The sequence below is a fragment of the Budorcas taxicolor genome, chromosome 23, assembly GCF_023091745.1.
Source record: "Budorcas taxicolor isolate Tak-1 chromosome 23, Takin1.1, whole genome shotgun sequence".
Classification (NCBI taxonomy): domain Eukaryota; kingdom Metazoa; phylum Chordata; class Mammalia; order Artiodactyla; family Bovidae; genus Budorcas; species Budorcas taxicolor.
Genome location: NC_068932.1, coordinates 16,016,901 through 16,036,544, shown reverse-complemented (window position 1 = coordinate 16,036,544; position 19,644 = coordinate 16,016,901). Strand labels below are relative to the sequence as shown.

Here is a 19,644-nt window from a genome sequence, read left to right as displayed (position 1 = left end):
AGTAATGGCTCAGCTTTTAAATATGCTATCTAGGTTGGTCATAGCTTTCATGGCTGTAGTCACCATCCAGTGATTTTAGATTCCAAGAAGAGGAAATCTGTCACTGCTTCTATTGTATTCTAGTAGAAAAGCCTCATTTCATTTTCTAAATTATGTAAAAGTTTATTAAAAAATCATTATAAATAGATGATTCTAGGCACAAAATATAGAGATATAATTTTGTACACCAATGAAATAAGGGGGTGAAGTTGAATTGGAGCAGAGTTACTGTATGTGATTTGAAGCTCCTGAGGAATCAGTTCACACTGAATTGTTATGAATTTAGAATGGCAACAATAATCTCTTTTATAAGTACTAAAAAGTTAATTTTAAAATACACAAAAAATTTGAATGGAAATTAAAAAGGTACACTAGAAAAAAGTTGATCAAACAAAAATAAGGCTATACTGAAGGAACTGAGAGGCAAAATTTAAAAATACATTAGAGGAAAAAAATTATAGGGCAGAAATAAATCCTTAGTATGACTGATCTCTTTGATTGAAATTCACAATTTAAGACAGATATTGAAGGAATAAAATTTTAAACTGTGTATAGAAATATTCCACTACATATATAAAAGAAGGAAATCCTGACATCTGTGACAAGATGGATGGGCCTTGTATTTATTATGCTAAGTAACATAAATTAGATACAGATATACAAATACCATGTGATCAAATTTATACGTGAAATATTCTAAAAACCTGATCTCAGAGAGAACACATTGGTATCTACCAGCAAAGGGAGAAGAGGTCAAAATGAATGAAGGGAATAAAAGGTACAAATGTCCAGTTATAAAATAAATAAGTCCTGGTGATGTAATACACAGCATGATGACTGTAGTTAATAACATACTGCCTATTTGAATTGCTGAGAGTAAATCCTAAGATTTATAAGCAAAAAAATCTAAAATTATGTGTGGTAATAATGCTAATTATACATATTGTAGTAATCATTTTGTATAATATGGAATCATTATATGGTACAGCTATAACTAACCGTTATATAACTGTACATGTTACAGGTCAACTATTCTCAACAAAAAAACCCCAGTATGTTGTACAGGAAACTCACTTGAGATGCTAAAATACAAATATATTGAATGAGAAAGAAGGAAAGAGATTTTGTAAGCTATGAGTAGCCAAATAAAGCTAGACTGGCTATATTAATATTAGAAAAAAAATTATCAAAAATAGTTTAAAGAGAAACAATAAGAATGGGATCTTTTATACTGGACTAAAAAGGTGAATTCATCAAGAAGTTATATAATTATAAACATGTATTCATCAAGCAACAGAACCCCCCAAAATATACGAAGCAAACATTGAAAGACCCAATAAGATAAATGCAGAGTTCTACAGTAATCATGCAAGACTTCAATATCCAACTTTCAATAATGGATAGTACTACTAGACAAAAGATTGGTGAGCAAACATAAAAACTTGAACACTAGAATCAACTATACTCACAGACATAGAAGGAAAACTTCAGTCAACAACAGCAGAATATACATGCTTCTCCAGTGTACATACAACATTCCCACATGTTAGATCATAAACAATTCTCAACAAACTCAAAAAGATTAAAAAAATGATACAACTTATCTTCTCTGACCACAGTAAAATGAAGCTAAACATTAATAGAAGAAAGAAAGAAAATGAAGTCATGTCTGACTCTTTGCAACCCCATGGCCCACCAAATTCCTCTGTCCATGGGATTCTCCAGGCAAGAATAATGGAGTGGGTTGCATTTCTTTCTCCAGGGGAATCTTCCTGACCCAGGGATTGAACCTGGGTCTCCTGCATTGCAGGCAGACTCTTTATGGTTTGAGCCACCTGAGAATCCCCTAAACATCAATAGCAGAATGAAAAATTAAAAATTCACAAATTTATAAATGTAGAAAAATAAGTCTGATAGTTCTACATGTAAAGACCTTGCAAGCTTCAACTCCATTCCTAAAAACAATTAAAAAGCTGAGCAGACTAAAAAATAAACTTTTCAAAGACTGTTAAGAGTGTTGAGCACAAAGGGAACACCAATGCCCCCTAGATTGGAGAGGTTGACAGGGGAATACAGGGAGTCAGACTTACCAAAAGGAGCTTCATTGAGTGAAAAGAACCATGAGAACAAGTATCAAGGAAGGAAAAATCTGAATTGTAATAGAGAAATCACTCAAGGGTTAGCATGAACAACTTTGAGAGACAGGGTGACCCCATCTTCCAGGGGCCATCAAATTTTTTTGAGATTTATCTCTAGGAGTTTTAGCAAGTTCTCAAAGTATAACTGGAGAAAAAAATCCTTTATGCTTCCAGCAGGGGAAGGGCAAAAGGAGTGTTTTTAAAATATATCAGAGCACTCTATTCTTAACAAGCCTTGCCCTCAACAGAAACTAGCTAAATCAATAGTCTCACCTGCTGGGGTATTATCAGAGCCTAACTGACTGAAGGAAAGGGAAATACTCAATCCAGTCAGCTCTAGCATTCCATGTGAGGGAAGAAAAATATTCAACTCTAGTCTACTAAACCTATCGTCTCCCACGTAAGGAAGGAGAAAAACAGATGTAAAGCTCACAGTCCAGAGGCAAAGTTTCGTTTAATGTATGAGACTGATTCATAGGACTATAGAATGTTTCCCCTCCTCCCGTGTCACCACCACCTTACTAAATGACTATTTGTAACAGTTCCTTTCACCAAGCACATCATGTTCACCATTCCACAAGAAATTACAAGGCATATCAGAAGGCAAAAACCAGAATTTGAGAGAGCAAGCATCAAAACCAGACATGACAGGGATGTGGAATTATCAGATTAGAACATAAGATTATATTCTTCTGCTCATGGATTTAATGGATAAAGTAGAAACCATGCAAGAACAGATGGGGAATGTAAGGAAAGAGATAGAAATCCTAAGAATGAATCAAAAAGAAATGCTAGAGATCAATACACTGTAACAGAAATAAAGCCTTTGATGGGCTTCTTGGTAAACTGGACACAGCTGAAGAAAGAATCTTGAGGAAATCTCAACAAAAACCACCAATGCAAAGAGACCAAAGACCTTTAAAAAAAAGAAAAAAAAGCATATCCAAGGACTATAAGACAAGTTCAAAATGTGTTACATATTCTTGATTGGCGATAGAGAAAAAAGAGATAAAGGAACAGAAGAAATATTTGAAACAATAATGACTGAGAATTTCCCTCAAATTAATATCACATACTAAACCACCAATTAAGAAAATTTAAGGAACATTAAAAATATATATATCAAAAAAGCAAAACATAATCAAAAAGCTCCTGTACATAGGCATCTATTTTCAAATTACCAAAATAAATAAATAAATTTAAAATTCTGAAAAAAAGAGGAAAAGAGCATCTTACTTATTAAGAACAATAAGAAGAATCATTCTGACGTCTCCTTACATACCTCAGAAGCAAAAGGACAGTGGAGTGAAATAATGAAAGCATCAAGAGAAAGAAATCATCAACCAAGACTGTGAACCCTGCAAAATGATGCTTCATTAGGGAAAGAGAAATGAAGACTTTCTTGGGGGAAAAAAAGCCCAAAAAGCAAAAATTGAGAGAATTTGTTGCCAATAAAATCGCTTTGCAAGAACTGTTAAAAGAATTGTTCAGAGAGAAGGAAAATCACATAGGTAATAAACACATCTATATAAATGAAGAGCTACAAAGAATGAGTGAAGGTTAAAGTTATTTTCTTTGCTCTTAATTGATCTCAAAGCTAAAAGTTTGTTCAAAATAATAACAATGAATTTAATTGGGTAATTCTTATGAATATGTCATGCAAACATACATGCTTATATAAAAGTGGGAAGAATGATAGCCTGATACAAGGAATGGAAGGGAAGAATCAGAATTATTTTGTTACTACCTGTGAAGTGGTGCTGAAACAACCAGGTAACCTCAAGGAAAGGAGTGAAGTTAGAGTCTGCCTCACTTCATACACAAAATGTAACCCAGAATAGATGAAAATTTTAATGTAAGAGCTAAACATATAAAAACTCTTAGAAGAAAAAGTGGTCAGTCTTCACAAACACAGATTTGGCAACAGATCCTTAGAGTTGACACCAAAGTTACAAATATATGTGTATATATTTGTCTTATATATGTATTTGTCTGATACATATGCTGGACTTCATCAAAGTAAAAAATGCTGTTGTGTATCAAAGTAAAAATATTTGTGTATCAAAAGACATAGTCAAAGATCTGAAGTGACAATCTATATGTTGAGAGAAAATACTTGCATTTTATATATATGTAAGAGAAGCACAAGCTGGAATCAAGATTGCCAGGAGAAATATCAATAACCTCAGATACACAAATGACCCCACCCTTATGGCAGAAAGTGGAGAAGAACTAAAGAGACTCTTGATGAAAGTGAAAGAGGAGAGTGAAAAGGTTGGCTTAAAGTTCAACATTCAGAAAACGAAGATTATGGCATCTGGTCCCATCACTTCATGGCAAATAGCTGGGAAAACAGTGGAAACAGTGTCAGACTTTATTTTGGGGGGCTCCAAAATAACTGCAGATGGTGACTGCAGCCATGAAATTAAAAGACGCTTACTCCTTGGAAGGAAAGTTATAACCAACCTAGATAGCATATTAAAAAGCAGAGACATTACTCTGCCAACAAATGTCCGTCTAGTCAAGGCTATGATTTTTCCAGTAGTCATATATGGATGTGAGAGTTGGACTGTGAAGAAAGCTGAGTGCCAAAGAATTGATGCTTTTGAACTGTGGTGTTGGAGAAGACTTGAGAGTCCCTTGGACTCCAAGGAGATCCAACCAGTCCATTCTGAAGGAGATCAGCCCTGGGATTTCTTTGGAAGGAATGATGCTGAAGCTGAAATTCCAGTACTTTGGCCACCTCATGCAAAGAGTTGACTCATTGGAAAAGACTCTGATGCTGGGAGGGATGGGGGGCAGGAGGAGAAGGGGATGACAGAGGATGAGATGGCTGGATGCCATCACCGACTCAATAGACGTGAGTTTGAGTGAACTCCGGGAGTTAGTGATGGACAGGGAGGCCTGGCGTGCTGTGATTCACGGGGTTGCAAAGAATTGGACACGACTGAGTGACTGAACTGAACTGAACTGAAGGGCATAATGCACAAAATATCAACTTTGAGTTATAGCTATAGCTCAATGATAAAGACAAGCAGCACAATTTTTTTTAAATATCTTAAATACTGCCGGGGGCCAGCGTGAGGAACTCCACCCATGGCAAAGGTCATGAGGAAGGAGGCTTGGCATACGCAAAGGCGTGATCAAGCCTCAGGAAACCCCCTGTTCCCCAGCATCTACCCCAAAACCAGAGTCTGTTTTATGCTCTCACCTACACCTCTGACTTTACGGGGGGCTCTCCCCCATAACCGTTTCTCTCGGAGAAGGAGTTAACTTACAGCTCCAAGGCAATAAAAATTCCTGGGTGTGACAAGAGTGTTTCAGCTTATGGACTCCTCTGAACGTTATCTAGCCCACCTGTATAGCTGGCCACATGTGATTGTTTACAGCCTCCCAACCTGAGAGGCACAAGATGTTTTAGACTTTCTAAAGGCAAATTCTTTTGGGGAGTTAGAAATTATTAGTATAGTGGGTTGGTTAGGAATTATATTGGTGAAGGGTTTTTCATTTGTTGTGTCAATAATTGCTGCTAATTCCCTCCCCTGGGTGGGACAAGGTTGTCTCAGGTCAAACCTCTCTGCTGACAGACTAGCTTGTGTGACAGGATCATCCATACTCCTGCCACTACATGATTGTTTACTACCTCTTAACCATAAACAGCACAGAGAGTTTTGGAGTATTTTGAGAGTCTTAATTAGCATAGGGCTTTTTCTTCTTGTTGAGTCAATGATTGCCACCAGGCCTCCATATCCTTAGGCACCTGGGAATACATTAATCAATGTATTTGGACTATAGAAAAGGAAATATAGTAGTTTTTAAGGTTAGCAATATTTGACTTTTTGAGTTAATGGATTTTCTCTTTTGTAATAGATCACTGTACTTTGTTATAAATCACTGTGTCCTTGCTACGTAAAAATGTAACTTTATCACTATCTTAAGACTAAATAGATCTTAAGGGGAACATTGGGGAAAGGATTTTCATTTGTTGGGCTGATGTTTGCTGCTAAATCTCCATGTTCCCTGCCCTTATAACGAATATAACTAACATATAGGAAAAATAAGTATTAACATTTAAGCATATAGGAGAAATAAGTATTAACCTTTAAGATTAATCATGTTAACCTTGGGTTAAATAAATTCCTTTCTTGATTGTAACTCACTACACCCTCACCCTATAAGAATGTAACTTTATTTGGAGGGTGGTGCCTGGTTTAAGAAAAAACACCCTTGGAAAAAATAAGTTTTTGGTTACGGGAAAGAAAGGATCATAAAATCCCTAAGACCTTTTTATGTGAAGCACCTGATTTTGATAAAGGTCAGGACTGCTGACCCCCGCGTGACTCTGTATTCATCCCTATATGTAACAAAAGGTATATAAGCAAACCCAAAAATATAGAAATCGGATCAGTTTCCGGAAAGACTGATACCCCCATGTCGTTTCTTCCTTGCTCCCTGTTTTTCTGGCTGAATTCCGATCTGGAGCATGGATGCTATTCCACGTAATCCAAGTTATTCAGCCTCTTTTTCACCACTAATCTTCCTACTACACTATCCGTTTCTAATCTCTCTATATATCTGTAATTAAACATGTATTTTTCCAAGGACACCGACTCCATCCCCACCTTCAAATCACCCTGGATCCACCGGGGCTGGACCCCGGCAAAATATTTTTATTTTAGAATTTAAGAAGTCTCCATTCCCTTGCTCCAAACCAGAAGACTTTTTCCCCTGCATATAGTATAGGAGTAATGTTGGTTAGAAACTGGCTGGTGTTTAAAGCTGAAGATAGTCATGACTATTTAACCTAAGCTGTATGCTGAAGGAAGATTGTCTTGGAAATACTAAATTGGGTAAGTTTTGTTTTTTTTTTTAAAGGTTTGTGTTGAGTGGTGGGGGAAAAAACTAACAGAAAAAGATCTGAAATTAGGAAAAGTACAGCTGATACAAATTAATAGTTAGCAGTGAAACTGAGTTAACACAGTTGGGACTTTGTTAACTTCAGGTTTATGATAAATCTTACTTGGAGGTTAATACTGCAAGGATTTTAGTAACTTGTGGCTGATTAAGTCTAGGCTTGAAACACTTTTCAACCCACGGTGAGCTACATTTGCAAAATTTTTTTAAATTATGTATAAATTCAGAATGCCTAAAAAGTATTTTAATTTAAAATGAAGCAGCACAATTTTAAAATGGCAAAGAACTTGAATAACATTTCTCCAAAGGAGATATAAAAATGGGTAACAACCCATTAACATCCTACAAAAATAAGTTCAACATCATCGTTCATTAGGGAAATGTAAATTAAAGCTGCAATGAGAAACCACTTCACATTAACTAGGAAAGCTTTAATAATGACAAGAAATTGGAAATTAAGCACTAGCAATTATGTCAGAAAACAGAAACCTTCAATTGCCAGTGGGAATATAAATACTGCAGTCACTACTGAAAAAATTTGGCTGTTCCTCAAAATGTTAGACATAAAATTACCACATCTCATCAATTCCACCCTTAGGAATCTATTCAATGAAAGTGAAAACATGTCCATGAAGAAACATCATTCATAAGACCCAAAGGCAGACAACACAGATGTCTAACAATACATGCATGAATAAAAAATTATCATATGTACATAAAATAAAAATTTATGCAGTCATAAAAGAGAAAAACAACGTACTGATACATACTATAACTTAGATAAACCTCCAAAACATACTAGGTGAAAGAAGTTAGAAACAAACGTGGCAATACCATGAGCTCTGTTATACACTATACCCATAACAAGAAAATTCATAGACTCAAAACATAGACTACAGGTTGACACATGATGGGGTGGAGGAAATGGACAGTGATGATTTAATGGATATGGTATGTTTCTACAAAGTGATGGAAAAATATTTTAATGAATGAGCTAATTGTAAGACAAAAATTGTAGCACAAAATATCAATAAAGTGTATACTTTAAATGGTTAATTATATGGATGTAAATTTTACCTCAATTTTAAAATGACATTATTCCATAAGTTGATCTACATATTTCCTGCAATCTGTGTCAAAATCACCACTGATTTCTTTGCATAAATTGATGTTTATCCTAAAAAGCATCTGGAAATTCAAGAGACACACAAAACCAAAGCAATCTTTAAAATGACAAAAAATTAAAGGACTCACACTTCTCAACTTCAAAACTAACTGTTGTTGTTGTTAAGTTACTAAGTTGTGTCCAACTCTTTGCCACCCCATGGACTGCAGCATGCCAGGCTCCTCTGTCCTCCACTACCTCCCAGAGTTTCCTCAGATTAATGTATATTAAGTCGATGATACTATCTACCCATCTCATCTTGTGCCATCCCCTTATCCTTTTGCCTTCAAACTTTCCCAGCATCAGGGCCTTTTCCAAAGAGTCAGTTCTTCATATTAGGTGGCCAAAATATTGGAGCTTCAGCCTCAGCATCAGTCCTTCCAATGAATATTCAGGGTTGATTTCCTTTAGGATTGACTGGTTTGCTATCCTTGCAATCTAAGGGACTCTCAAGTTCTCCAGCATCACAGTTCAAAAGCATGAGTTCTTTGGCACTCAGCCTTCTTTGCGGTCCAGCTCTCACATCCATACATGACTAATGAAAAAAAAATAGCTTTAACTATATGGATCTATATTGGCAAAGAGATGTCTCTGATTTAAAAAAAAAAAAAAACAGTAATTAAAATGACCAGATGAAAGTGTAAGGACTAACATTTAGATTACTGGAACAGATGTCAGATTACATAAATACACCCTCAAATTTGGGGTCAGTTGGTTTTTTTGACAAAGATGCTGAGATGATTCATGTGGGGAAAATAATCTTTTCAACACATGGTGCAGGATTCATGCTCACAGACATGTAATTCCAACTCTATATTGATGCCAATTCATTTTACTTCACACAAAATTAAGGCTTCTCTCTTCCATCCACCTACCCTTTCCCATCACGGGCCAATATATATGGCATTATATATACAGCATTCACCCATCTGAAATTCCCTATCTTGCCCTTCAGTGCTAATATATTAAGGTTTATTTCCAACCACCTGACAGGCAAAAAGTTCAGCTAGATTAATCCATTCTTTTCCATTTCCTCATACAGTGTGTGCAATTATCATGTCCATCATCATATCATACCACAATATTTTATATGTTCTAACTTGTTTCTAAGTGTTTCCATTTCACCTGAGGTGTCATCTGTCTTTCCATAGGTATATTATTAGTATGTGAAGAGTAGAATCAGTATATTCAACTGATTAAATATTTAAATGTTATATCTTCCAAAATAGATTCTTACTATAGATTTATACATAATTCAAATACTTGTCAGCATAGAATGCCAAACCACTGAAACATCTCCAGTAAATTCAATGACCCCCAAATTGCATAAGCAACCAAGTTATTGAGTTGTCATTAACATTTTACCTGCTCCATCCTGATTAGGAAACAATCAATAAAATTCCGAGGGTTGTTAATGTCTAGGGATGTTTGGTGTTCTCTTGTTTTCTCAAAAATATAACTCTTTATATTAGCAGAGTTTTTTAAGAATTTGTTATGGCTCCCTGGGAAATAATCAATGAGAACAGGGAAAGTATTGCAGACCTAGAAAAGAAAACAATAGTTTATTAAATAAAGAACACCTTATGAAAATTTATATACTATATGCCCATCCTTGGTAAGCAGCCATGTTAAAATAGTAACATAACATGGTCTTTGTATTGAAATATTTATTTAACAATACACTGTATCTATGTTGATAGATGTATTTGAGGAAGAAAATTCAACCCAGGGATGAAAGATGATAATCATTTCCTCTATTCACACGTCAGTAGTCATGTATGGATGTGAGAGTTGGACTGTGAAGAAGGCTGAGCACCAAAGAATTGATGCTTTGAACTGTGGTGTTGGAGAAGACTCTTGAGAGTCCCTTGGACTGCAAGGAGATCCAACTAGTCCATTCTGAAGGAGATCAGTCCTGGGATTTCTTTGGAAGGAATGATGCTAAAGCTGAAACTCCAGTACTTTGACCACCTCATGAGAAGAGTTGACTCATTGGAAAAGACTCTGATGCTGGGAGGGATTGGGGGCAGGAGGAGAAGGGGACGACCAAGGATGAGATGGCTGGATGACATCACTGACTCGATGGACGTGAGCCTGGGTGAACTCCGGGAGTTGGTGATGGACAGGGAGGCCTGGCATGCTGCAATTCATGGGGTCGCAAAGAGTCAGACACGACTGAGCGACTGAACTGAACTGAATATTCACACATCATGTTTATAGTATAAAATCACCCTTATATCAATTATCTTATTGTTTTTTACAACAAGTTTTCCCTACAATCATGAAATAAGGGATGAATTTACATTTTATAGATGAAAATAGAGGTTAAGAGAATTTGGATAACTTGATATGCACAGAGCTGATTCCTTATGTTTCTATTTCTGTTTTGTAGCCTCAAACATAAAATCAGTATTTAAGAACCTAGAAGGTTCAAAAGACACCATGGAACACAACTCAACATTTTATGGATAAAGTAACTGGGAACCAGAGCAATTAAGTGACCTTTATGAAGTCACACCATTCTCTTTTAGGCAGAAGGCAGAACATGTCAGCTCAGCACAGGGTACACCTGTGAGGTTTGTTTATGGTTCCTACACCAAGGAAACAATCATTTTGTCATCCCCAAAGCAATTATTTTGTCAGTCAGGATGCCAACTGAAGTATCAAATTCTCCTATCCTAGTCAGTGTCCCCCGGCAGCACTCTCCCCCTTAAAGGAGATCTTCTCTTCCTTCCCCAAAGCAGATATTTCTGCCAATACACTGAAGTAGTAACTAAGTGGAGACTGAATGACTAGACCTGTGGGCAATGGAAGCCTTTCCAGAAGGATCTGGAAGTCCTTCTACTGCTGTGGGCATGCTTTGGAGAAGTCACCAAAGTAGTTTATGGGAAAACCGCTAAACAGAGTCAACGGGATGGAACTGCAGTTCTGTACTATCCTGGGCATGTATTTTCCTGTCTATTCTAAAGGGCTTAGTCATCTGCACTAGATGAGCACTCCACGATGCTAAGCTCTGGGCAGGTCTGTGCTCTTCATACATTCACCTCACAGCTTTGTGCAGAGAGAGATCTGGACCTCACACAGAAAACAGCAGAAATGATTCCTCAAAAAAAAGGAACTTGGCCTCACCTGCATCCATGGAGAGCTCAGAATTCTGGCATTTTCAGTTAACATTTTCATTATATGTAGAAAAACCTGATCTTTATACTCAAAACGGTTCTGGAAAATAATGGAGCAGATCACATTGCAGGGAGCACAGCCCAGGATGAAAGTGGGATCGCAGGGCAACCCTAAAGAATAACAGTTTAAACACATCATTAAAGTATACATGTGAAAAACACTTTGCCTTTGAGACAACAGGTAATGGTTATGTTAGAAGGTTAGTCAATATTTCTCGTACAAATTCTTAACAGCACAATATTCAACATGCACAAAATTAACACATCACTTTTTCCTTAATCTGAATAGCTAGTTAAATAATGCTTTTAAAAAAATATTAAAATCATATCCAGTGCCAATACTTGTGCTCTCTTCACCCAGCGTTCCTTTGCCCAAGAGATAAAGAAGAAAATATTTAAAGATACTATTTTCAACAGAAATAGGAGAGAATGTAAGTGCATCCCTTGGGTGGTTTACAATCCCCCTGGACTGGCAAGATGCAGAACTGGCAGAGAACAGCAGGGGACACACCATGCAATACAAACTTAAAATCTGAATGCAAGCAATTGTTGGGAAAAGGATTATGGAAGTTCAGGAAAGGAAAAGGACAACTTTTAATTCGTTGTAAGAAGTGGTTGTACTTGAGATGATCTTGAGTAATTATATTTTGTAGTATTTCTGTGGTACCTCAGCTTTTTGAAAGCCCCTTCAGTGAAACTCACTGGATATATGTCACATTATTGTTGTTAGGTATTACCATGCCCATTTTAAAGAATAAGAGGACAAGGTCTTGGAAGTAGGAGAGATTCAGCCAGAGTCACAGGGCAAGAGAGGGGCAACGTGGGGACTCAAACCTGGGTCTTTGGAGTTCAAGTTCAATGGCCATGCAATGCTCCCACTGCTTTATAATCCAATCATTCTTTGCCTTTAAATTAGAATCTAAGAGCAAAACCATGAAGCAAAATGAAAATGCAATTTAAAAATCCTGGGTACAAAAATAGAATCACAGACATAGAAAACAGACCAGTGGTTGCCAGTGGGGAGGTTTGGCGGAGGGGTGAAGTGGAGTGGAAAGTTGGGGTTAGCAGAGTTAGTTACTTAGTTACTAGTTAGTTACTTAGTTACTTAGTTATTTAGTTACTACTTCAGATGTAAATTCAGTTCAGTTCAGTTCAGTCGCTCAGTCTCTTTGCGACCCCATGAATCGCATTATGCCAGGCCTCCCTGTCCATCACCATCTCTCGGAGTTCACTCAAACTCACGTCCTTCGAGTCATTGATGCCATCCAGCCATCTCATCCTCTGTCATCCCCTACTCCTCCTGTCCCCAATCCCTCCCAGCATCAGAGTTTTTTCCAATGAGTCAACTCTTTGCATGAGGTGGCCAAAGTACTGGAGTTTCAGCTTTAGCATCATTCCTTCCAAAGAAATCCCAGGACTGATATCCTTCAGAATGGACTGGTTGGATCTCCTTGCAGCCCAAGGGACTCTCAGGAGTCTTCTCCAACACCACAGTTCAAACGCACCAATTCTTCGGCACTCAGCCTTCTTCACAGTCCAACTCTCGCATCCATACATGACCACTGGAAAAACTATAGCCTTGACTAGATGGACCTTTGTTGGCAAAGTAATGTCTCTGCTTTTCAATATGCTATCTAGGTTGGTCATAACTTTTCTTCCAAGGAGTAAGCATCTTTTAATTTCATGTTTATGTATAAAAGTTATGTATAAAATGGGTAAACAACAAAGTTATGTATAAAATGGGTAAACAACAAAGTCCTACTTAGTTACTTAGTTGGGGTTAGCAAAGTTACTTAGTTACTAAGTTACTAAGTAACTTAGTTACTTAGTTACTACTTCAGCTATAAAAGTTTGGTGGAGGGGTGTTATACATAAGAGTTATGTATGAAGTAGATAAACAACAAAGTCCTACTATACAGCACAGAGAACTATATTTTCCATAATGAAACAATATTTTTAAAAGAATGTATATATATATATATGTATGCATGTATAACTAAACCATTTTGCTGTACAGAAGAAATTAACATTGTAGATCAATTATACTTCAATAAAGGAAATTGATTTTAAATAATTTAAAATTTTTTTAAAGATGGCATTTTCATATAATTTAATTACTAGCATTGTTAATGCTGATTATCATCCTTCTGAAAATTCTGTAGTATATTAAGCACTGGAGACTTTCCAGTGGTGGTCCAGTGGTTAAAAATTCACCTTCCAATGCAGGGGATGTGGGATCTATTGGAAAACTAAGATTCCACATGCCAGGAGGCAACTAAGCCTGTGAACCCCCACTAGGGAGCCTGCATGCTGCAAACTACAGAGTCTACAAGCCACAACTAGAGAGAAACCCACATATTACAATCAAGATCCAGGATGCCACAAGTAAGATCAATGCAGCCAAAACTAAATAAATACATTTAAAAGAAGAGAATGTCAGAAAACAATCAACTACAATCTCAGGGTATCAGTTATATGAATGAATCATATTCATATAAAGAATTTTTCTGAATCTTTTTCAAATCATGGGAAATCTGTACTAGATAATGTACAATGTTGCTGAGAACTTCAAGATAAAGCTATTTAGAAAGAAGACAATGTGATAAATAGATACCCTGGAATATTATTCAGCCATAAAAATGAAAGATCATATCATATGCTACAACATGAATAAAAAGTGAGCACACTGTACTAAGTGAAAATAATCGATTACAGAAGAACAAATGTTGCATGATTCCACTTATATATGAAGTATCTATAGTAGTCAAATTCATAGAAACAGAAAACAGAATGCTAGTTGCCAGGGTCAGGGGGAAGAGGAAATGAAGATGACTTCAGTATACCTCTGCCTTAGACCAACTCATGCAAAGAATGAGATCTAGAAACCTCATCCTGTCCCTATGAAACTCATGTAGGAGTATCAGCCAGTGTTGGTTTCTTTGTTGCTGTTGTGTGGTTATTTTAAGGTACAGAAGGTTCCAGGAAGAGATTTTTCTCAAAAGCCAATTCAAACCAGGTTGGGCCCAACCACAAGACTGGAGACGGAGCACACAAACCAAAACCTGTCCAAAAGCTACCTTTGCTTCATGTGAATGCTAAAACCTCCTCTGCAGTCAGAGATTAAGGCCCATTAACACAACACATGATGTGTGAAGACGCGTGCTCCCAAACCAGGCTTCTGTGAAATTATGACAACCTTTATATGTAATGACAAAACTTTCTTGCCAAATATTCATCCCCTGCCCTGGTAAAAGGACAAAGCTTTCCTTGCTCAGGAAGCCAGAGCTTTGAAAAATATTGCCTTTACTAGATGCAAATAAACACTTCAATTCATATGTCAATTACTCTTGGAGTTGTCTCTGATTAAACGCTCATTGAGAAGTGAACTCCTTTAGGTATGGCAACAGAGAGTCATAGTTCAAAGAGTACAGAGTATCAGGCCTGTAAGATGAACAGTTCTAGAGACCTGCTGTATAACAGTATGATTATACTTAACAAACTCAGCGCTGTAAGTAAGTATTTACTTAACAATTTGTTAAGATGGTAGATTTCATGTTAGGTGGTTTTTTTAGTATAAATTTTTGAAAGGTGTTGGGAAGAAATTGTTAAGACATAGATAAAAGAAACATGTATCTTGGGCTTCTATGCCAGGTTCCAGGGTCTTAAGTCTTAAAAACAAAAACCATTTACTTTAGCTAAACTGGCAGAGGTAATTGGGAAAAGAGGTAATTTGGGGTGGGTATTTCTTTGTCTATATGTGAGTCACAGGTAAAATCTGATTTGCTGTCATTTGTTTCACTTAATACAGGATAAAGAATTTTAAAATAGCAGAATTTGGGACTTCCAAGGCTGATTTTATTTTTCTGGGCTCCAAAATCACTGCAGATGGTGGTTGCAGCCATGAAATTAAAAGACACTTGCTCTTTGGAAGGAAAGTTATGACCAACCAGGACAGCATATTAAAAAGCAGAGACATTACTTTGCCAACAAAGATCTGTCTAGTCAAGGCTATGGTTTTTCCAGTAGTCATGTATGGATGCGAGAGTTGGACTATAAAGAAAGTAGAAGAATTGATGCTTTTGAATTGTTGTGTTGGAGAAGACTCTTGAGAGTCCCTTGGACTGCAAGGAGATCCAACCAGTCCATCCTAAAGGAGATCAGTCCTGGGTGTTCATTGGAGCGACTGAGGTTGAAGCTGAAACTCCGGTACTTTGGCCACCTCATGCAAAGAGTTGACTCATTGGAAAAGACCCTGATGCTGGGAGGGATTGAGGGCAGGAGGAGAAGGGGATGACAGAGGATGAGATGGCTGGATGGCATCACTGACTTGATGGACGTGAGTTTGAGTGAACTCTAGGAGTTGTTGATGGACAGGGAGGCCTAGCGAACTGCAGTTCATGGGGTCACAAAGAGTCGGACACGACTGAGCGGCTGAACTGAACTGAACTGATACCTGGTACTGCAAGGTAAATAATTATCATACACTTGTTAAAAAGTCCAATAAAGATGGGGCAAGTTTGCAAATTGAAAAGAGAGCCAAATTTGACTTAGAGGAGACAGGGTAAAGAGATGTTGAAATGTTGAAATCTAGTTAAAAAACCATTTTTTTATAACTTGGTATTTTACAGAATTATGACATAGCAAATATTTATTCAAAATATAGAAATCAATACAGTGAGTATTATGCAACAAAAAATAATGAGTGCTGATATTTTAAAATAGTGTTGGTTTTTAGAAAAATCATAATTGATGAGAGCTGCAATAAGATATCCCTAAATGATTAAAATCATATGGCATTACTATTGGCAGGTATTGTAGGTTTGGGCCTTGGAAATACTCTCAGACAAGTCTGTGAGGATGAACACATAAATATAGTTCAATTACGTGAATGTACATGATACTGGTTTCACGCTCCATAAGTGTATGAGGAGGTCATTCCCACCCTATCCAGGTAACAACTATTCCCTGCTGAAATGCTCTGAAGTAGACAGTTCATATTTACGCTATGAGAAAAATATTGTTTTCTCACTTTTTCAGGAAATGCTTCAGAACTATTTTTTTGTGATTTCTGATGTGAAAACAAGGTTCAGAAAAAGTATGATAAGTGACCTTTAAATCCACCCTGTGTGCACAACCACGCTGCTGCTGCTGCTGCTGCTGCTAAGTCGCTTCAGTCGTGTCCGACTCTGTGCGACTCCATGGACTGCAGCCCACCAGGCTCCCCGTGTGCACCAAACGATCCAGCATGGCTACACGAAAGTTCCCTTGGCTCGCTCTTCTTCACAGCCTCCCCCTTCAAAGGAAGGGCTGCAATCATGATCCATAGGAAAAATGCGGCCACTCCTGAAATGTTTCCAAGGGCGTCACTGGAGAAGACAGCAGTCTGTTAAGGTCAGAGTTACAGAGCACAGAATCACCCACCGTTGGTTTTCCGCAGCTCCTCCACTAGGGAGCGCGCTTCCTCTTGAACGCGGTCCTCGACGCTCCTCTTCCCCATCCCGAAATTCCGCAGCGTCATGAGCGAGAAGCGCCGGGTCTCCTTCCATCTCTTCCCGTTGCTGAAGAGGATTCCTGCCGGGAGGAGAAACAGAGACTATATAAACAGGAGGGAGGCCCTAGGCAAGGAGGAGTGAGCTTACAGTCGGCAGCCTTTCTGGTGGATCCAGCTCTGCTGGAGGGCTCTTCAAACCCCTCTTTTCCATCCTCCTCATCCCCATTTTGAATGGAGAACACGCGCACATGCCCACCTACCATGTCCTTTTCTAGTTTTCTCACTCACTGGGAGATGACCTCTTCCAGAAAACTCCTCTCCCAGATCAATCAGCGCTTCCTTCACAGCTTCATACCCATGCAAAACCACCAGGGGTTTCATGCCAAAATACACAGTGAACACAGGGCCGTAGACTTTTGAGAGCTGGGAATGGAGATGCATGTAATAGCAAAAGAAGTCAATATTTGATAATACATTGTGCCTGATGCAGAATGTGTTATCATCCTACAATTATGTTTTTCTTCTGCCACATACAGCCTAAATATTCCTGAATTCAGTACCTAAGCATGATGGTGGTTGTTACAGCTTCCACTAATGGATGAACTGCAATGCCAAGTAATTGGTACACATGACAGTTAATCCTCATATCAACACCTTCAACAAGTTTATTTGCTCCACTTATAAATAAGGAAACCATGGTCAAGGAATTCCATTTCATTCCAGTGTCCAGAGTTACTATATACAGAGGATTGAAATTTCAATCTCGCTTGTTCAATTTCTGATCCTTGAACAATATATGATTCCGCAAAGCCCACCTTTAAACCAACACCCAGCTGACTGCTTCAGAGTTACATGTAGAGTTCTTCCCATGAGAATTCTCATTCTCCAGTCCTGTGATGAACGCTACAATTATTTTTTGAAGGATAGTTGACTTATAGTACTGTTATAAAACTACAGCACTAGTTTCAAGATTACAACAAACTGATTCAGTTTTATATATATATATATGTGTGTGTGTGTGTGTACATATATATGTATATATATTTGTATATATACATATACAACATATCATATGTGTATATATAATTCATTTTACATATGTATACATACATATACATACACACATACATATATATAATATATATAATACATAAATATAAAACATGTTATTTTTTCAAATTCTATTCCATTATAGGCCATTGCAGAATACTGAATATGCTACAATTCTATATTTTAAAAAATAAATTCAAATAGTTTTAACGCCCAGCCGAGTCTGAGATCCACTGGTGTCGCTAACACAGAAAGGGAAGAAGCATTGCAGAGGCAGTGCCAGGACATGCAGCACCTCATGGAAGAACATCACCTTCCATCCTGCAGCATTCACAGGGTACAGATGGCAGCTTCCTGCAGAATCCAAACGGGTGCTGCTGCTGCCAGTTGGACCCTGACTGATGACTTCTTTCTTTCACTCACTCATGCTGGTCTTGAACACAGAGCTATTTCCTTAATACCAAGCCCAACGTGCTTCTTCAGAAAAGTTCTGTTTTCATAGAATTGACCATCTGAACAAAATACACAGCTTATATAGTGTACGTCTTCTGCAAGCAACTTTTATTATTGCCAAACACTTCATTTACCAATTTACTTTCAGCCCCAGGCTATGAAATACAGAAGGGAAGCAGTACTTTAACTTTTGACACCGTATTATTTTGATTGCTCCATTCAAAGAGCCAAGTGCTCCTCTACATACAAAACACATTATTTTGTTTCTCTATGACAGTGACACAGCTAAAAAAAAAGAAGAAATATCAAAGTTTATGTATATATATATTATTATTTTAGTTTGGCTTAATTTACTTACTGTTTGCAAGACACTGGAGGAGCTTAAAGTCTACTTACATTACTTAAGGATTTGCTGATGTTCTTAACATCTAACTGTAGGATGTTTCCAAGAATCGGGAGAGGAGTGGGGCCCAGTGGGAGCTTCCCTTTCCCAGAGCTCTGTTTCCAGAGTGAGAGGAGAAGCAGGCAGGAGAGACAGAGCACCAGGACCACAACCAGATCCATTGGCGCCTTCTCTTCTTATTCAGATGACTGTCAGCATGAAGTCTAAAGCTTTTATAATAGTCTCTGTTAATTCAACCTTGGCCTCTCCCATATAAACAGGCCAATCAGTTATACCCACTTTGCACTGTATTATGAGTAAACTTTACCCCAGTGATAAAAATCAAAACAAACTGTCCTTTAGTCTTGTTTTCTCTGTGTCTAGTGACCACTCTGGAGATTCTGGTTTAATCACAGTAGATGGTGTTGCAGTTATAATTTTACAAAGTGGTTTCATTATGCAGCCAAGATTGAGAACCACTGAAATAAAAATCTAATGACAAAAAGGTTTTAAAATTCTTGATTCAAATCAATGACCAGCTGGGAATGTATCCCTTTGAGGACAATCACTGTAATAGATATCCTCTTTATTTAAAAAGAATGCTCTATCTAATGCTAGGATATTTTGTCCTTGAAGGTGAAAGACTTCAAAGTATTTGAATGCATTATACTAATGTTGCACTTGTGGCTGTTTACTCACTAAATTGTGTCCAACTCTTTGTGCCCCATGGACTATAGCCTGACAGGCTCCTCTGTCCATGGGATTTCCCAGACAAGAATACTGAAGTGGGTTGTATTTTCCTTCTCCAGGGGATCTTCCTGACCCAAGAATTG

General features: G+C 37.5%; 1 protein-coding gene across 1 annotated transcript in view; it reads right to left on the bottom strand.

Moving 5' to 3' along the window:
• Nucleotides 1-18,993, bottom strand: part of LOC128067750 (cytochrome P450 2C19-like) — a 28,808-nt gene extending 9,815 nt beyond the window's left edge. The window contains exons 1-5 of the mRNA XM_052660808.1: nucleotides 18,826-18,993; nucleotides 17,187-17,349; nucleotides 16,857-17,006; nucleotides 11,386-11,546; nucleotides 9,622-9,798 (exon numbers count right to left, since the gene is read on the bottom strand). Coding sequence (XP_052516768.1) covers nucleotides 9,622-9,798; nucleotides 11,386-11,546; nucleotides 16,857-17,006; nucleotides 17,187-17,349; nucleotides 18,826-18,993 — 819 coding nt within the window. The remainder of the gene's footprint in view (nucleotides 1-9,621; nucleotides 9,799-11,385; nucleotides 11,547-16,856; nucleotides 17,007-17,186; nucleotides 17,350-18,825) is intronic.
• Nucleotides 18,994-19,644: the final 651 nt, after the last annotated feature.